Genomic DNA, 19,124 nt, shown 5'->3' with positions numbered 1-19,124 from the left:
GAGTCATACCCTGTAGGCCTATCCTAAATTATTCGTTTTCAATTAGAAAGGCAATTTACCTGAATTTTAACAAGGTGCACACATTCTTTTCTCTAATTCTCACACAAAGCGAATGGGAGCTATTTTATGATACCGCTTTTCCTCTTTTTTTCTATTCCCTTTGTGACAGGAGCCTCACTTCCTTGGTTTATTTAAATCGTTTAGCAATATTCCTTATCAATGTTAATGTCTAGTCTAGGGGACATAGGCAAACATTAATTTGATATATTGCCAGAGCCGACAAGGGAAATTCGTTTCCTTAGCAACGGGAAATGTGCGATTCAAAATCAGTGACGTCACGTCCTTCCCGTGGTGCTTTGCGAACCCAAATTGAATGCTCGGTCAAGAATACATTTGTATTCTGTTAATTCCGTATTTTAAAGACATTAAAGAAGACGACGCATCACTGTTTGACACTCCTGGACAAAAAGTGTTCAGCAGCACTGAAAGGGGAGAGCGGATTGGAGAAAGGTACGAGTTATTCTTATTGGGGATTGTTCCTAGATAATGTTGACAAAGCATTAGCCCGACAGCTAGCGTTAGCTTAGCTTAGCCCTGTACGCTAGGTGTTTGGATTGTTTTGGGTTTCTCCCTTTATTTTACTACTGTGGTCATCTATTACTGATGAAGGGACTTACTTGATCATTTTAATGGCAAGTCCAGGCTAATCCCTGCGGCCAGGGTATCGTTTTAAGTCTAATTTACCAGTTTAGTTGGTGGTAAGTAGATGGTAGTTCTCTGTTAGCATCTATTTAGAATGAACTAAATGTCAGATTGCATAAACTGTAATGCACTTTCTTTCTATTCCAATTTACCAGTTCTTTCATCTGAGATGAAACAAACTTGTTTTGATTTGAAGTGTCATTTACTAACTCGTATTAAAAGGATTGTTTTATCCTTATTTCCGCAACGGATTGTATGAGCCGATGTAACGAGTGAATTTCTCCATTGTGAGATCAATAAAGACTATCTTATCTTATCTTATCTTATTGTCTTCTCTGTTTATGAATAGTAATTGATCTTTGATGGTGATTAAAAAAAGGACATGGGGCTCATATATAAAACCTGCCTTTTTAGTTTCTTCATCAGTGTGATTTAATCAGACCAATATTTATTGACCGCAGATCTGTGGGGAAAAAAAGGGTCTGTAGTAAAATTAAGTTAAAAGACTTTCTCTTTCTATAACTTATATTTATTAATATTCTTAAACTGTGTTGTAACCTTTCTGTTGCATTTGTTTTTTAAGGTATGATGGATCAGGACTATGAGTGCAGGCTGCTCAGACAGATTAATATCCAAAATGAGAATGCAAGCCCTGTAGTAAGTACACATGTACCTTTCCTTTTTTTGTTCCTTTCCTGTTCTTACAAAATATATTAATATGAACTGGTAGAAATCACAGCAAAATTATTTAAAATTGCACATCAAACAAACAAACATACGAAACAGAAAAACATGCATATTGAGGATTACTTTTGTTTGTCATTGTTGTATTATTGTTAAAAGTGGTGACAAAACTACCAGTTGTGATATTCCTGGATTTCTGAATTGCTCTCTGCCTCATCTGTACTTTACGTCGTTACGAGGCTTCCAGCTCATTCTGACATTTGGCATCTTATGCACTGTCGTCTGTATCAGGTTTTGGGAATCTAGTGGAGCGAGACTCTATTCCACAGACTGAATATATTACACTTGCAATGCATGAATTCCTGGCACTATAATGGCCAACAATTATTGCCTCCAAAAACAGGCTTTTGTGAGTTTAGTATGGCACACAGTGACTTTGCTATAAGACATTTTTCATCATATTGTTTAACCGAACGAAACATTTATTTATTGTTTTACCTTTTTGGTCTTGTGGCAAAAACCATTACAGCTTATTTTGATGCACTGATGTTGTTGAGCTCCGCAAATATCAATTCTATTGTGACTGAAGTCATTTTAAGAAAGTATTGAGCAGCTTACGCTGCTCCACAGACTTTTCACACTTTATTTGGAGTAGATTTAGTTTGTTTTCTTTATGTGCTCATAGTGTTGTCACTTTTAAAACGATATATTTTTTTATCCGGTATTTGCCAAATAGAGGTTTCATGAGCCATAATGTCTAAATATCCCCAATATTTTGACAGTAACCAGACATTTTAAACTGCAGAAAGTGCAAATTGAGTTACATTCTTGTCGCAGCGCAGGCAGCACTGTAGTGTCAAGTTATTCGCGTTTCTATTAGGTAAAACTACAGGAGAAACAGAGACCAACATGTATTTGCAGATATGCTGCTGAGGTCAATTAAGCTTCACCAGAAAGACAAAAGTTGGATGATTTCAAAGTTGACGTAAAGTCAAAAGAATTGATCAGAATCAGCCACAGAGCAACCCTAAACAGGAAAATTGGTATGGTCTGTTAAATACATACTCGCTGGCACTTTATTTGCTTCACCACGCTGGTACCAGATTTGACCCCTGTTTAACTTCAGAGCTGCTTTGTTTCTTGGTAGCGTAGTTTCAACAAGGTGTCAAACATTGCTCAGAGATTTTGAGCCATAATGACATAATAGCATCACAAAGCGGCAGATTTGTCGGCTGCACATCCATTTTGTGAATCTCTCGTTTCACCGCGTCCCGAATTTGCACTTTTGGATTAAGATCTGGTGACTTTGGAGGCCATTAGAGTAAATGAAACTCACGGGTTAAAGAAACCAGTTTGAGATGAACTGAGCTGTGTGACGTGGTGCATGATTCCCCTGGACGTGGTCATCTGAAGACAGGTAAACGGCAAATAAAGCGATGAAGGGGATTGTACCACTGCAATACTCTGACGGATACTGAATGACGTTATTTATATTTACATTCAAGCAAAATGTTTGTTTTTGAAAGGCTCTTGCAAAAGAATATAGGCTGATTATAGGATTATTTATTTTAGGAAAGTAATTTCTGTTTTTGTTTACATTTGAAAAATAAATAACTTTTTAACCAACAGGAAATCTATGTTGGCTTTACAGTAATTAAACCCTTCCTATAACGACTAACCAGCTTTTTGTGTGTTTCCAATATTATTTGGATGATTCATCTTTGCCCTTTTGCCATCACCCTTACTGCAGGGGCCTTCAACCTGCTATTCAGCAGCCACAGTCCTGCAGGTTTTAGAGTTTTCCCTGCCTCTGCACACCTGACCTAAATAAACTGGTGATTAACAGGCCTCTGCAGCCTTGATGGCTGCTGAGGAGGTCAGGCAATAATTTGATTCATGTTTGTGGGAGCAAAAAAAAGCCCGCTGGACGGTTGAGTCCTAAGGACCAGGGTTGAAGACAGAATATCTATCTAAGGCACTTCAAAACATTACTATTACTCCAGACAGAAGAAACGTGTTGGTAAAATTAAATAATTTTAATTATGCCAGGGGTCTGAATGATTATGGGAGTGACCGTAAATTATGGTGTTTAAGTGATCAGCTGGTACTAAGGGGCCTAAAGTGTGCCAAAAACTAATCCTCTTCAGGATTACGTTACCACCAGCCTGAAGTAGTGGCACAAAGCTGGATGAATCTGCTTTCATGCTGTTTTCACTAGTCTGTCCCTACCATCTGAATGATGGAGATGAAATCGAGACTCCTCGGAGCAGGCGACGTTTTTCCAGTCTGTTCCATTTTGGTGAGCTTGTTAGCAGACAGGAGTGGCACCCAGAGACTGGTCTGTGGTCAGACCCTGTACTCTACTTACGCTGGTTGTAAAGAGCGAGTATTTGAGCATTCTCCTCCGACATCAGCCAAAGCTTCAACTTAATTGGTTTTCCCTGTTTAGTGGATTTAAAGGAACAGAACAGTTTAATGTAAATATCCGTCTATTTTTATTATGTTTTTTATACCTGCTGATTGCAGCCCACTGATTGGATGAGTTTTTCTGGAATCCTGTAAATATGAATTCCGTGGGTCCTGTGAATGTAAAGGGCAGCAGGCGAGAGTCGAGAAGACGGCAGCACCAGGCGCAGAAAGTTGTGCCATCTGTCTTAACTAGTATGTTTAATTCATCATCGTTGAACAATATTACCCCCCCAAAAAAACAAAAAAAAGATTTTAAACATCTGGCAGAGGACTAATAATGAGGGACTTCTTACTGTCCATCTGTGTGAGCATAAAATAGTTAACAGACAAGTTATTTGACAGTGTCACCAGGGTTGAGATAAAACAGGACCTCATTGGCCAAATGATTTGGCTTTTGTAGATGTTGCCTCCTGTTGTTAACACCTCAAATGAATGCACCATCTGCCACATAAATTATCCTCCTGTTTTGTCATTAAGATTGCAAGTCTGTGTCCAAGAGCCGTTTCTGTTTGGCCTCCAGTCAGAAAATGCCGTCTTCTCTCTTTGCCTCGTGTAGAAAGCTGTGGGAGCGGTGCGATCTCTGACACCCACCAGCTCCCCCCTGTCCTCTCCCAGCAAGCACGGCGATCGCTTCATTCCCTCCCGGGCGGGAGCCAACTGGAGTGTCAACTTCCACCGCATTAATGTGAGTCTGCCGCGCTGCGCCCGGGACTTCACTATCTGTCCTCGCAGAAGCATAACGCTCCCAGAATCAAAGTGTTTTATTTTTTGCAGTTAGGCAACATATTTCATATTAGTCTTTTATTATTTATTTGTTTTTTATTTATTTATTTTGTTTTATCTTCTGTTAACGCCTTCACAGTCTGTGTACGAATTTGCTTTATCTTGTTTGTTTCACTTTCTGATCCAGGAAATTGAAAAGTCACACAATCAAAATAGAAAAACCAAAGATGGCACAACCGACAGCAACAAAGGTACTTTATGGTTTAATTGTTGTTGTTTTTATCAGTCTGGACTCATTTTGGCCATAATGTGCCAAACAAGACTATGATAGCATCCAGTTCTCCTGGTTCCTCAAAGCAAAGGATATCTGATGGATCTCGCACAAGGTGGTGTTTTTTTTTTTTTTTTTTAATCATGCTGATTCAGTCAAGGTAAATGATAACATGACACTTTACTACTCATGTTTGTTTTTTGTAAAATAATAGATCTGTTCCTCCAATGTTAGAAACCCACATTAGCCGTGATGGTCAATTAAGAACCCCTAAAACTCTTTCTCTTTTCAGTTTCATAATATCAGGCTTATGTCACCTTTTTATTAATCAGAATTCTCTTATGCCACAGTGTGGATAATTTCCCCTTTCTGGCTTTTTTTCCCCCTCAAAGTAAAAATCATTAGTTTGCCAAACTGATAATATGCTTGAATTTGAATTCAAAAGAGGGATTCTCTGTTGGTGAACCTCAGGTACAGTTTGCTCCTTAACCAGGAAGCCTCGTTCTTCTGGGTTTGGACACCTATGGATAGGGCTGACCTGAAAATAAATCATACTGTACTGGGGGCTCTAGAGTTCACAGAAAACTATTTGAGAAATGCACCAGCTTTACGCATACTGAAGAAAGACCCTTCATGAATCAAAAGTTATTTAGACAGTGTTAGAATCTCTTTAAAACTGTTATTTACTGCTGCTTGCATGTAAACATGGAAAATATTTGTAAAGAGATAGGTGAATATTGCCCTTTTTTCTATGGCCTCTTGTTTACACAACATCAACCCCGGTTTCTGCACCATGACCCTACCAAGTCTGTTAAATATTAAGACATCAGGCATTAAAACATTTGAAAAGAGGTTTAGTCTGGCTTGATAAGCCTAAGCGGATGTGGGCACCTTAAATCAAATTTTGCTTAAGATCACAAACCTTGGTCCTACCCTACCTTTGAGACAGCTCTTAGAGGCAAACGCAGCAGACACAGTTCATCGCTGTAAGAGTTTTTGCACCTGACCCTGTTCAGTAAAAAAAAAAAAAACTTCACAGAAGACACATTTTTTTTAATATATATATATTTATTTAAAACCATGTGTCCATGTAGTTCTCAGATGTAACTTATCTGTCCACATAATCGATCTATTCATATCAGCAATGTTGTGCAATTATAAGTGGATATTATAATTGATATGTTATTCTAATCAAATGGAAAGCAACAACGAAACATGTTTTAAATGGTTGTAGTTAAGGGCTACCAGCCTTTAATGATTATAACTAGCAATTGCATTTATTACTTAACAATTATTAAACTTATTTACCATGAAAAATTAATGTCTAGTCAGTTGTAAGACTAAAGTAGACTTGTCACCAGTAAATGTTAATAACCTTTAAGTTGGAATCATTAACCATTAACCACAAGCCAAGGAAAAATATTCTTATATATTCGTATTGTTAATTGAAAAGGAGATGATTCGTAGTCTTGGAGACAATTCGATCACTGATATAAAAACCCCCACAGACAATCATGTTAAACTATTTAAAATTTATCAAAACAATAATTTCCAGAGACAGCAATTATTCTGTTTAATACTACTTGAACAAACTACCTTCTAGATCAGAACGACATAATAGTCCGTGGGCCAGAATCTGTAGGATGACTTTTCGTATGAACTCTTAGGGGGCAACTTTCTTCCACCGGGAAAAGTTGCTACACATAGCAGTGATCTCAAAACACCAATGTTCCCACGTTTTCACTTGCACATTAATAAGTTAAAGCCGATAAATACAAAAAAAAAAATCTAAACTGTGGCGCTCCGGTCCAAGAGGTCACGTGATTCGATTTTTGCTGCTCAGCCAATCAGATCGCTGTATTGTCAGCTGAGCGAGTTCAACCACTTCATCATGGCTGCGCCCGTAAAGGGTTGTAAGCATTTGATTCCAGAAGAAGAAAGCCCAATAATAGCATTTTCTGGCGCCAGTTGGCAAATATTTTTATGGCAAGGAAAAATAAATAGCCCAGTCAATCCATCATATATTTTCTAACACGTTTATCCCTGCTGGGTTCGTGAGGGGTGCCGGTGTCGATCTCCAGCTGTCATTGGGCGAGAGGCGGGGTGCAACCCTGGACATGTCGCCAGTCCATCGCAGGGCAGAAATAGACCAGACTTTTGCCCAATTTACTGTGATATCACCAACCCCCTGACAGTTCATACAAAACTTCTTAAGGAGATATCCTACAGATTCTGGCCCACGGACTATAAAAGGGAAAAATAAACAAGTAAGACAGCAAAATGATGAAACTGGGATGGCGAAACCTTTAAGTAATTTTCTAACTGGAATTAAGCCTCACTTAATTAAGCAGTGAATAATCAACATTAAAAACAGCAGCAAATGATGTAACATTGGATCTGGAGTGACATGATGGTGCCTTAAAGCAAGGCCTACCACTAACTGAGTGGCTACCATGAGCTAGCTTTAGCTGCTAAGTTCCAAATTGCTAGGGCTTTTGCCTGAGCTAACCACAGCTAAAGTTTAGACATCACAAACACGTAGCATCACCAAGGGGCGGCTAACCCCACACAAAAGCCACGAGCTGACCCAATGAATGCTTCAGAGTCCGCACGAAAATCCAAAGCAGCAGGAGAGAGAGAAGAAGGGAAGCAAGAGTCAATTGGGATTCTAACAATCACGTTCAGAATAATCCTGGCGCCGATGGCTTTCCCGTTCAGAATAATAATAAAATCCACGATAGTTATCAACCGTGGGCTCAGTGGCTTCACAATAATCGAATAAAAGAAAATGCAGTTAGCAGCTTATCACCTGAATTCAGTAACAACATTTAAACATTCAAGACAGTTCAACAACTCCTTCTGGAGTAAAACATCGGCATTATACCTTTTTTGTAAATAAATTCTGCCCAGGCAAAGATCGGTTTCTATATTAGAAATAAGGGGTTATTTCCTGGTCCAGTGGACAGAGGGATAGGTTGCTCTGACCAGTGCGGGAAACGGCTCTCTTTGTGAACTCCTCGGCCAAAAACGGAAAAGACGGCCTCATCTGTCGACGGAAAAGGGGGAAGAAACTCCTTGTTCTTCTTTGGGTTTCGTCCTCAACCTGATTAAAGTCCTAGGACCTCCTCTGTCAGTCCAACGACCAAAGGAGTAGAGGTGATGTCCGGCTTTGTCCAGCAAGGCAACGATCTCCGTTTCCAAACCGGGTTCCAGCGTCACGAATCTTCAGCTGGGATGAGGTCTCTTCGATACAGCTGACGCCGTCTGAAGGAGACAAATCCTGTTTGCATCGTGCTTTTATCGTCTCGGGGGCGAGGTCTCACAGGTATCGGAGTTTTTGGGTCCTAAACCGTGTTGCATGCTGGGAGCCATAGTCTAGTCGGCCATTTTATGGCACAACAGCAATCGCCACAGACAAGAGATGTCAGAGGTGTAAGATAGTAGATCTGCACGAAGCTTAAATGGGCTACAAGTCCACCAGCAAGAAGGTTCATGAGAAGGTGACAGTTTTTTTTTTTTTTTATTACTTTGGAAATGTAGGAGAAAAAATGATTGAAAATGGGGAAGTTTTTCCTCATTAGACTACAAGATGAACTCACCAGATTCAGGGACTGGTAGACAGGCCCTTGTATCACGAACTCATCCCAGAGCGAGAGCACGGATGGGTCATCCATAATGATGCTGACTCAGCCAAGGCAACAGGGGGAGAGGGCTGAGGAAGCAGCACATTAATGTCATGGAGAGGCCTCGCTGGTCTCCAGGCCTCAGAGCTGAAGCTTTGTGTTGCCAAGCTGCAGCCAATAAACTTCAAGGATTTAGAGAATTTCTGTGCAGAGGACTGAGCCCAAATCCTTGCTGAGATGTTTGCAAACATCACGACCAATTAAACGAAGCCTCTAAGCTGTGCTCGGCCACAAAGCTTTCGCTACAAAGCGCTTAGTCACTTAGTGGCCCTCAAATAATTTTATTACAAAAAGCTTTTTTTTTTTTTTCTTACTGTGTTTTTGTGATTCTTTCTCCACAGGAACATATTAGAATGTATTCCCTTTATAAGTTATTATTATATTTTGTAACCACCAGGTATTTAAAATTAAAATATCATTACCTACTCAGATTTGGTCAAAGATCAATTATTAATTTTATAACTTATCAGAGATGATTTACACATTGTGCATTTAGCGCTGATTTTCTCAAGCGTTGCTTTGTTTTTGAGCCAGTTTTGATAACCTGCACCCTCTTTGGTTTGTGAAGTGTGAGAAGGCCCAAAGAAAAAAGGGCAGCAGTGCTGAACCCGGCTCAGTGAAATGTCCTCGCTGATCTTTGTAGTGTGAGAGGGAGCAGACTTTAGTCCCGACAGCCCGCTTTGGTTTTTCACCTCTGTCCTGTTTCTCTGTGCTCAGCGGATGGTCTAGCTTACTCTGCTCTGCTGAAGAACGAGCTGCTAGGAGCGGGTATTGAGAAAGTCCAAGACCCTCAGTCTGAGGACCGCCGATTGCAGCCATCCACTCCTGCCAAGAGGAGCCTTTTTAGTGTAAGACAGGACACAATGTGTGCTCATTCGTTTCAAACTGTGGTTTTTTTTTTTCCTCCGGGTTGACGGTTATCATTTGTTTTGTGTTTGATAGTATTCTGTAAGTACGAAGAGGGCTCTACCAGAAGAAGATGGAAACACAGTTTCCCCCTATTCTTTATCACCCGTCAGTAGCAACAGGTAATAATTTCTTCTCCATTCTGCTCCAAAACCCAGCTATTTATTTTAAAACCGTTGCGGTCTTTTCATCTATTGTTGTAAACTTGCTTTGCAGCCAAAAATTGCTACGGTCACCAAGAAAGCCTACACGCAAGATTTCCAAAATTCCCTTTAAAGTTCTGGACGCTCCAGAGCTTCAGGACGACTTCTACCTCAACCTGGTGGACTGGTCCTCTCTGAACGTGCTCAGTGTGGGGCTGGGTACCTGTGTTTACCTGTGGAGCGCCTGTACCAGCCAGGTGTGTTCAGCCTCTCTTTACCTCAGTATATTTGGATTCTGATTTTGGTGTAGCACATTTTTAAGAACTTATCTCCCCTCCCCCTACAGGTGACACGTCTTTGTGACCTCTCTGTGGAAGGAGATTCAGTTACGTCGGTGGGCTGGTCAGAGAGGGTAGGTTTCCATCCTTTTCATAAAACGATGAGATAAACCCTCCAAAACACTAAATCTTGGCACTCGTTACTTTTTAACATTTTTATTAAACAATGCTTTTTTGTTCATCTATATCAGTGGTTCCCAAGCTTTTCAGCTTGCAACTCCCAAAATAACAGACTGGTGACCCCCTTTGGGAGGGTGGGATATTTAAAAAAAAAAAATCTTTTTTAGGGGCAAATTCTAAGAATTAAGTCATAATATTTTAAAAACATACTTGTAAAATTATGAATAAAGTGGAATTATTATAAAAACTCTGCTAAAAAAAGTGCAGCCCACCTTCTGTGTTTTAAATGAGGAATGTCTAGCATCTTGTAAAAATATACTTTGGTATCGGTTTCACAAATAAAGAATTGATTTGATGCACATTGGCATCAAATCATCTCACAACCCCCACTTTGGGAACCCCTGAACGACAAATTTTCTATCCGAAATGGGGTAATTTTGGGTGATGGGGCTTAAAAATAAAATCGGCAATTTTATTATACCAAATCGGATTACGTACTTAATTTTTCTTTTCTTTTTTTCCCTTCATTTTATATAAACAAATTGACCTCAATGCAACTAAATAAGCAAAAAAATAAATCCCTACTTTCCAGAAATTAAATCTTCATAAATTGCAAATTACAAATTCGTCGATTTATCGCCCAGCCCTAATCAGAAATAAATTAACTTTATTTCAGTTTTAACGGCAGATATTGGTAATTACTGCATACCAGAAAATTAATATGTAAATGAAGATTAGCTATCTATATGAAATGTTTAAAATGCCACCACCAGCGTTTTATTGATGCAGCTACATGTATCTTGCCTATATGTGAAATAATATCAGACTGAATTGAAAATTAACAAAATTAGACTCTAATCATAAATGCATCTCCAAACAAATGTTTTAAAATTGGACCCTTTCCTTAAAATATAATAATAGAGACCGTAACATCTCCATGTTGCATACAAATGAAGTGTAACATTTATGAGTGTCACTCAGGATATGGTCATTAATACACAGCTAAATATGATTTAACTAGGACAAATTGAAATTGATTTGGCCAGATGCACAAAGAGAGATAATGTGTCTATTGTGGCTCCAAATATTTCTATTTAAAACCATGTGCAGTGGAAACGGTGGCAGACCCTAACAGGTGAAATGTCTCAGGTCGTTCTTTATGTGCGTTTTCCTACCGCCAGAACATCTGTAAGTTTGTCCTGATGCCAAGAGGCTCCCTCCTGCTGTGTGCAGGGATGTTGCCCCTTCATGAAAAGTGCATTATAAAGAATAAATAGAAAGGCCAGCTCCAGAATAGGACAAGAAAGTGAGAATCCAGACCGATAAAGCTCAGTTTGCCTTAGTTGTTAGTTTTGAAACGTGTCACTAAAAGCTCTGTAGCTGTATGGGAGTCAGTAGGCCTAAATCTGATAGAGTCTTGGGCAGTAAAAGTTAGCAGAAAATATGAACTGTAATGGAGTTTAAAGCAGGACGACTGAAACGTAATTGTGGGAATAGTCATTCTACCCGAGATGCTGGTATCAGGGTAAAGGTTCAGAGTAAAGTCAAAATTGGAGCGTTCTGAGTAAATTTCTACCGAGGTCATCTGTTTGTATCCTGGAGAAACTCCCCTGGATTTACTGGAAAAAGGGTTTCTGCAGTGGAAAAACAAGCCCTTACACTGCAAAAATAGAACTAAAAATAAGTAACATTTTCTTAAAATGAATATATTTGCCTTTGATTTGAGTAGGTAAATAAGACTATTTGCCAATGGAATAAGATTTTTGCACCTAAAATAAGAACAATTCATCTCCATCTTATTTCAAGTGCAGTATATCTAATTATCTTATTTCAGGGGTAAGAATACTCATTCCGTTGGCAAATAATCTTATTTACCTGCTCAAATCAAAGGCAAATACATTCATATCGAGAAAATGTTACTTATTTTTAGTTCTCTTTTTGCAGTGTAGATCTATTTAACTACGGGAGATCCATCCCTGAGCTCAGTGTTCATTTTACGTCGAATTTAAATCGCTCTTCTCTCTTTGATCGCAGCGTGAAACAAAACTTGTTCATGGTTTGAACGCGTGCACTGGCTCAAAAGTAAAATGTTTAATAATTTTGGTTGAGCTGTTTTAATTGGAGGCCTTGCTCTCATCAGGGGAACTTGGTGGCGGTGGGCACTCATAAGGGCTACGTCCAGATCTGGGACGCGGCAGCAGGGAAGAAGCTCTCTGTGTTGGAGGGACACACAGCCAGAGTGGGTGAGTCGACAGTCGGACAGATGGAGAAGGAGACGGCGCGAAGATGAATTTATTAGAAGCCGAGAAGATTTTCTAGCAGTTGTTATCAGTGTCTTTCCGTTGTCGCCCAGCGAATCATTTCCCCTTCGACCTGCCTTTCCTTTTTTTTTTTTTTTTTTTCTTTTTTTGGCTGCCAGGTGCTTTGGCGTGGAACGCGGACCAGCTGTCGTCTGGGAGCCGCGATCGTGTGATCCTGCAGCGGGACATCAGAGCGCCACCTCTGCAGTCAGAGCGCCGTCTCCAAGGGCACAGGCAGGAAGTCTGCGGGCTCAAGTGGAGCACGGACCACCAGCTGCTCGCCTCGGGCGGAAACGATAACAAGGTACGCAGGAAGGAGATGTCCTTCCGGCAGCCCCGCACCTTGGACAACGAACTGATTTGCCGCGTCCCCGCTGTGTCCACAGTTACTTGTGTGGAATCACTCGAGCGTGCTGCCGGTGCAGCAGTACACGGAGCACCTGGCTGCGGTGAAGGCCATCGCCTGGTCGCCTCACCAGCACGGCCTGCTGGCCTCGGGGGGCGGCACGGCCGACCGCTGCATCCGCTTCTGGAACACGCTGACCGGCCAGCCGCTGCAGTGCACCGACACGGGCTCCCAGGTCTGCAACCTGGCCTGGTCCAAGCACACAAACGAACTGGTGAGTTGGCGCAAACGCCCACCTTTATGCTGCCGGTGCGCCTTAAAATGGTTCATACTCCAGTAGGTCTCGGGTGAGAATCACAAATCAGTGCTGCTTTTATGTTGAAGGCACCAATGTGTGCTCATGCTTAAAAGACCAATGTTTTTTAGGCTTAGTGGTAGGGCTGGGTGATAAATCGATTTAATCGATTAATTCGAATTTACAATTCTTTAAGATTTCATTTTTGGAAAATCTGGATTTTATTTTGGGTTTCCATGAAGAGAACAGCATGTGATGCTGAATATATGTTTAGGCAAATGTATTGTCAAAATATTGTTAAATGGAAACTTTTTTTCCCCCATAATACGAGGTACTTCATTTACTTATTTACTTTTTTTTTTTTTACTTAGTTTGAAGTTCACAAGTGCAGTGAAGCCTGTTCTTAGCTCAATGTGTAATACCACTAGTAGCAAATGTTTTGTTATATTTTCATTGTTTATAATGGCACGGCTACCATCTTGTTTTACAAGCATGTTTCACAGCTTGTTTTTAGTTGCACTTTGAATTCATGTCAACTCCCTAAAGAAATGCTTTACATAAAAGCAAGGTTTTAAAATGATTTCTTTAATTTCTTTTTATGAAACAAAAAGGAGGAAAAATTAATCGGATTTGGTATGATAAAATCGGAGATTTAATTTTTAATCCATATCGCCCAGCCCTACTTAGTGGCACCCATGGCCTTTATTCATTAATAGCTGAACAGGAAGAACATCAGATAGATAGATGGCTTTATTTGTCATTTTGTATGCACAAAGTGCGTACAGAACGAAATTTCGTTTGCATACAGCTTGAAAAATCACAGTAGATTGCACCAGTACATGGTCCGGGAATCAAACCCAGGACTGTGGCTTATAATGACAAAAATCAGACTAAATATGGATTGAAATACAGAAAACTAACACATCTTTAGTTATTCTTTTAAAGATGGTTATTAGAAATAAGCTCATCTAAAGATACTGTTGTCAGAAGGGCACGTTGCATTTTATGGTCCGCGTACTAGCGGCTGATTTTAAAAATGCTCTCTGACTCTTTTTCCTAAAGTGTTTTCAGGCTAAAGGAGTTCAGCCAGTGATCCAAGCCGCAGCAGCATTAATGGCTGCTCCTGTGGCCCTTAGGGAAAATAATTAACCCGATCTTAACAAAAAGCACTGGTTCAAGATTTGTTAAGCAGCTATTACAAACTCATCTGTTCTTTTTTTGTTTGTTTTTTCCCCCCAGGTTAGCACACACGGTTATTCCCAAAACCAGATCCTGGTGTGGAAGTATCCCTCTTTAACCCAAGTGGCCAAACTCACAGGACATTCCTACAGAGTACTCTACCTGGTAAGCAGGCACTTTGCATCGAAATTTAACTAAAAGAAAACGATGTTTGAGCAGAACCATAGCAGGAATTGACTAATAATGTAATTTACTAATAATGTAATAAAATACATTATTGGGGCTGAGACGTAACAGCTGTTCTACTCTGAATGTTTTTAGTGAATGATCATAGGTTTGGGAAATTTTCACCTGAAAAAGAGTGTACTTTTTTTTTTTTTTTTGGGTATTTGACTGCATGACTCCTTATTTTCTCCTCAAAGACTTTGCACTGATCTCCCACTAAATACTGCTCTGGTTTTCAAAGTTTTGTCCTAGAAATATCTTCTGTTCCTGGTTGATTTCTGCTCCTCATTTACACAAAGCTCTGTTTTCTCCAGACAAACCCACTGGTGTCACATTTGTTGCTCCTTTTATTGTCTGCAAGCGTTATTTTAACCAAAGCTGTACAAAGATTTTATTTTTGGAGTTTTAGAGCAGTTTTGTTTATTTCCACAGACACCAACTCTGGAACTAATGAGCTGGTGCTATTTTATTCGTTTATTTCTTAACTTTCATTCAGTGTAATCTTGCTGAGTTTCATTTTCGAGGCAGACCTGTTTTTAAACAAATATAGAAGACAATATGTTAAAACAGTCAATACAATGCCCTCAAATACCATTTATTTTATCTTTGAACAGACATTAAAACAGGACGTCGGCCTGAGGAAAGTTTGCTCCCCTCTCCCTTTTCAGCTGTGGGATGTGTGAGAGCCAGCATCTCATTGGCTGCGTTCACACTGCAGGGAAATGCGGCACAAATCTCATCTTTTTGCCCATATGCGACTTATAGCTGTCTTTTTCACAGCAGTGAGAACGGCCCAGTTCCCATGTTTTTGCCTCCTACAAAAATCCGATTTGTGCCACTTTAATATGCGGTACTGATTCAGAGACGTATCAGATTTTTTTCAACGCGTCTGCAGTCTGAACGATCACTTCGCATTTTATCCGTCTTTCACTTCACCCTCCTGTCTCTCGCTACACATCCACACACATTAGCAGCAGTTAGCGCTCCATAAAGACCGTCATTAGTAGCTGTGCTGCTTCCTTCTTAGCTTCCTTCATCTCGCTGTGATGTGGTTTTAATATTATCGGCTCCTGTTGAACAGCAGCTTTCTAATAACAAGGAGAAATTCTGGCCAGTGTTACATTTTTTTTCCCCTTTTGAACGTTTTCTTTAAACAAATTTTATTGAACACGTCTAGAAACAATTATACTCGCCATCACTGAAACGTTGCACTGCTCTGACGTCTCCTTCTGTTCAGACAGCAGTATAATGGTGGCCGTATTTAATAGTAGTCTGAACGGCCTCCTCAAAAAAATAGGAATTGAGCATCAAGACCTTCAGTGTGAACGCAGCCATTGAGATCAAGATCTGGGTGGTGACCCTGCCCAGGACTCCCTGTGTGATTCTTTTGGTCCTCTGTGGCCCTACTGGTGCGTTTTAGGCCATTGTTTTGAACCAGGGTCCAGTTCTGCTTCAGCTTTACTGTCTTTCCAGGTGGTGTAACCTTTTTTCCTCCAAACAACTCCTATGCACTGATTCTGGCCAGGTCCTGCTGTAGCAAACGTTTGCTTGAATTATGACCCGTCCAGCTTTGCTTCACAGCTGGGATGCGGTTCTGTTCCAGGAGCGTGTTATACGAGTACGGCAAACACGTCCCTGGTTCTGGTGTCCACATAATTCAGCTGCCCAGAGAACATATTCCAAAATTCCCGGTCTTTGTCTAAATCCTTTCTGGCAAACTTCCCTCTGGTCTCTGTTTTGCTCAGAGATCAAAAGTTTCCCATTAACGCGAACCTGCTGCCGTCCCTGTCTGAGTGGAGAGCCACGTCACAGCAACAGGCCGCTGTTGGTCCTGTAATGACATTTTAGGGTGAACTTACTTTGACACTTAAGCAATTGCTTTCCTGCTCTGCTTGTAGATAATTTTCTTTACTGTCCAATAGCTACATTTTAAATCCTTATTAGACTGTAACGTTCTCATAAGCTGCTCATTCTTTTCATGGTGTTGACTCTTACGAAAGGTTTTTATTGTCTCTTCCAATCCTTGGGTGTTGTTAACATGTATGGTGAATATCTATAAGTCCAACTATGTAAAACCTACAAGGTGCTGTAGGGTGTCCTAGTTTTTCCTCATGATTGTAGGCCATTTGCTGTGCTGCTGGTTCCAATCAAAGATCAGCAGATTGTGTTTGGTTCCCAGCCAACACAGCTAAAGTAAATTAAGCTGGTGGTAGTGGGGCTTACTAAAATAAACGTCTGCCTCCGCTGTGATCCTCCGCAAACGTCCAGAGAGGGGATCCAGCATTTATCGGTAGAGACATTTGCAGTGATGGTACTGGTTGTCTTGCTGTGGGAAACCGCGCCGCTTCCTTCGTGGAACCTGTTCACATCTGGTTCTGGCTGCGGCCCTGGTTTGGTGGAAAATAATGATTAGACGGGCAGCCGAGCTGGGAGGTGGCCGGGATGATTGTGAGCATAACGCTGATCATTCGGATGAGTGGCGCGATGCTGCATACGTGATGTGTAACAAGGAGCTGTGTCTGCAGGCCATGTCACCTGACGGAGAGGCCATTGTGACCGGGGCGGGAGACGAAACGCTTCGGTTCTGGAACGTCTTCAGTAAAATGAGATCCACTAAGGTAACGACCCAACTCCCCTTTAAAAGGTTACATCCTCTTAAATTCACAATGCAGTGTGTGTTTCTCACCTGTTTGGACAACAATATTTGTCCCCCCCCCCCCCCCTACAGGAATCCGTCTCGGTGTTGAACCTCTTCACCAGGATCCGGTAGTCTGCTCTGCAAGGCGACAGCAGCGGGAAGGGAAGTCATCTCTGCATGCATCAAGTTGTAAATCGGCCACCGTCACAGGGGGCTCCCTCCCCTCGACTTCCCTTAAATAATTTAGCCATGTTTGTAGCGGAGGCCGGGAGGCGCTGCAGAGATGCACAGTCAGATTGTGGCGGGCTGAGGAGACGAGTTCAGCGCACACAGAGTAAAACCACTGCCTCTTCAAACAGACCTGTGATCCCCGGCCGCGGGGAGGATGTCGGAGCCGTCTGTGTGATCGTTTTGTTTACAAACTGACTCTGTGCACACCTGCCAAAATATATTGTGTCCTTTTGATTGTCTATTTATTTTATTTTTTAATTTCTCTTTTTTTTTTTTTCTTCTTTTTTTAAAGATATATTCAGATAATTGTGTCTGTTTGAAAGGCTGGTGGATTTACTTTCATGTCTGTAGCCGAAGTTTTCAGTCTTACCTCCGGACTAAGTCTGGATTTGTTCAGCTTTGCTAAAAAGATTTTTGTTTTTTTTGTTATTTGTTCAGTTTTTTGGAGAGGTGCTGACTCGGACACGGACATCGATTGCAAATAACATAAACCAGTTGTGCTTTGAAAGCTCTAGACAGTCAAGGATTTCATAAAAAAAATTGAAAAAGCCTTATTTTTTAACCTCAGTTCGTTCTAGGAAGAAAAAAAAAACATTCAGACATTGTTACTTAATATCCTAAATTAAAAAAAGAAAGGACTTGGAACACTGTACATAAGAACAATATTACAGGAATCATTGCTATGAAGCTATATCGTTTTTAGTGTGACATGTATGGGATCATTTTCCTTATTATCCTTGGGATTTTTTTCCGTGGATTATTGGACAAGCAGCATTAAGTAGTTTTTTTCATCGGTGTACCTTGTAACCACAACTGAACCTGTGAGTAAAAACAATAATTATCAAACCAGAGAAATTATGTTTGCAGAACTTCTGCTATGTCTGCTGAGATCTTAGACCTATAGAGCGCTTCAGTCGTGCTTTTTTTTTTTTTCTGGACATATTTTACCGCATCATATCACCTACTCCATTGGTTTTCTCCCGGAGCGGTTCTTAAAGTGGGCTGTCAGGCTCACATGAAAGACTTTTATTTTTCTATACAGAGAAGCGTGGTTGTTGAGAAAAGATGAGCAGATTTGCTGCAAACATCTCAATTTCATTTCAGGCCACTTAAAACTTATCCTGCCGATGTAAATTATAGAAAGATTGTTTGAGAGGGAAGATTTTCTGTAACTCAATCTGATCAGCAAATAAATGCCCATATCTTGTCAAGTCTGTTGGAGATATTTTGGTCGTCTTTACTCTTCTATAAACCTCTGACTTCTTCTTTATATATATATATATATATATATATATATATATATATATATAAAAAATTATTTTTATTTATTTATTTTCTGACACTATGGGGTTCTTTATTCATTGTCCTAAAGAGGAAATGGTCTGGAAGTGAAGATGTAGCAAAGCTCCCGAGGTCTGAGTTCAAACCCCAAGCAGCTGCAGCGAGGAATACCACGACGCGCTGAGAATTCCCAAAACTTTAACGCTGCCTTCATTGTCAATGCTTTCTTAACTTTATGTCTAATCCTCAGGATGACTAATTCGACACGTACTAAAAAAAAAAGCATTTCCAGTTGGACATTTACTGAATAAAAATAACTAAATGGTTGAATATGCTTCAAATCAGGGCTGCACAAATTAACAGGTCTTGGTCTGGGGTTCAAATCCCACTCTGATAAATGGACTGAACAAAGCCCTAGAGTTATATTCACCCAGCTTCATTCAAACATGCACTGATCCACAGATTGGTAGGTGACTTGTGAAGTACCTTGCCCAGTGGCATGTGATAGGATAATGTAATGGAACCTACAACTTTTTGATCACTAGATAACTTTTACCCACTGACCTCCAGTCGCTCCACTTCGTTCTCTC

General features: G+C 40.4%; 1 protein-coding gene across 1 annotated transcript; it reads left to right on the top strand.

The window, feature by feature from the left end:
* Positions 1-330: 330 nt before the first annotated feature.
* fzr1a (fizzy/cell division cycle 20 related 1a) lies at positions 331-18,467 on the top strand. Its single transcript, XM_012874670.3, has 14 exons — positions 331-510; positions 1,286-1,359; positions 4,412-4,540; positions 4,766-4,829; positions 9,250-9,380; positions 9,475-9,560; positions 9,655-9,838; positions 9,928-9,993; positions 12,180-12,282; positions 12,459-12,643; positions 12,726-12,959; positions 14,220-14,324; positions 16,910-17,002; positions 17,113-18,467. The coding sequence occupies exons 2-14, from the start codon at positions 1,288-1,290 to the stop codon at positions 17,152-17,154; spliced, it is 1,494 nt and encodes a 497-aa protein (XP_012730124.1). The 5' UTR covers positions 331-510; positions 1,286-1,287; the 3' UTR covers positions 17,155-18,467.
* Positions 18,468-19,124: the final 657 nt, after the last annotated feature.

Source organism: Fundulus heteroclitus, chromosome 6, assembly GCF_011125445.2.
Source record: "Fundulus heteroclitus isolate FHET01 chromosome 6, MU-UCD_Fhet_4.1, whole genome shotgun sequence".
Classification (NCBI taxonomy): domain Eukaryota; kingdom Metazoa; phylum Chordata; class Actinopteri; order Cyprinodontiformes; family Fundulidae; genus Fundulus; species Fundulus heteroclitus.
Note: the sequence above shows the minus strand (reverse complement) of the source record. Positions and strands in the feature narration are given on the sequence as shown.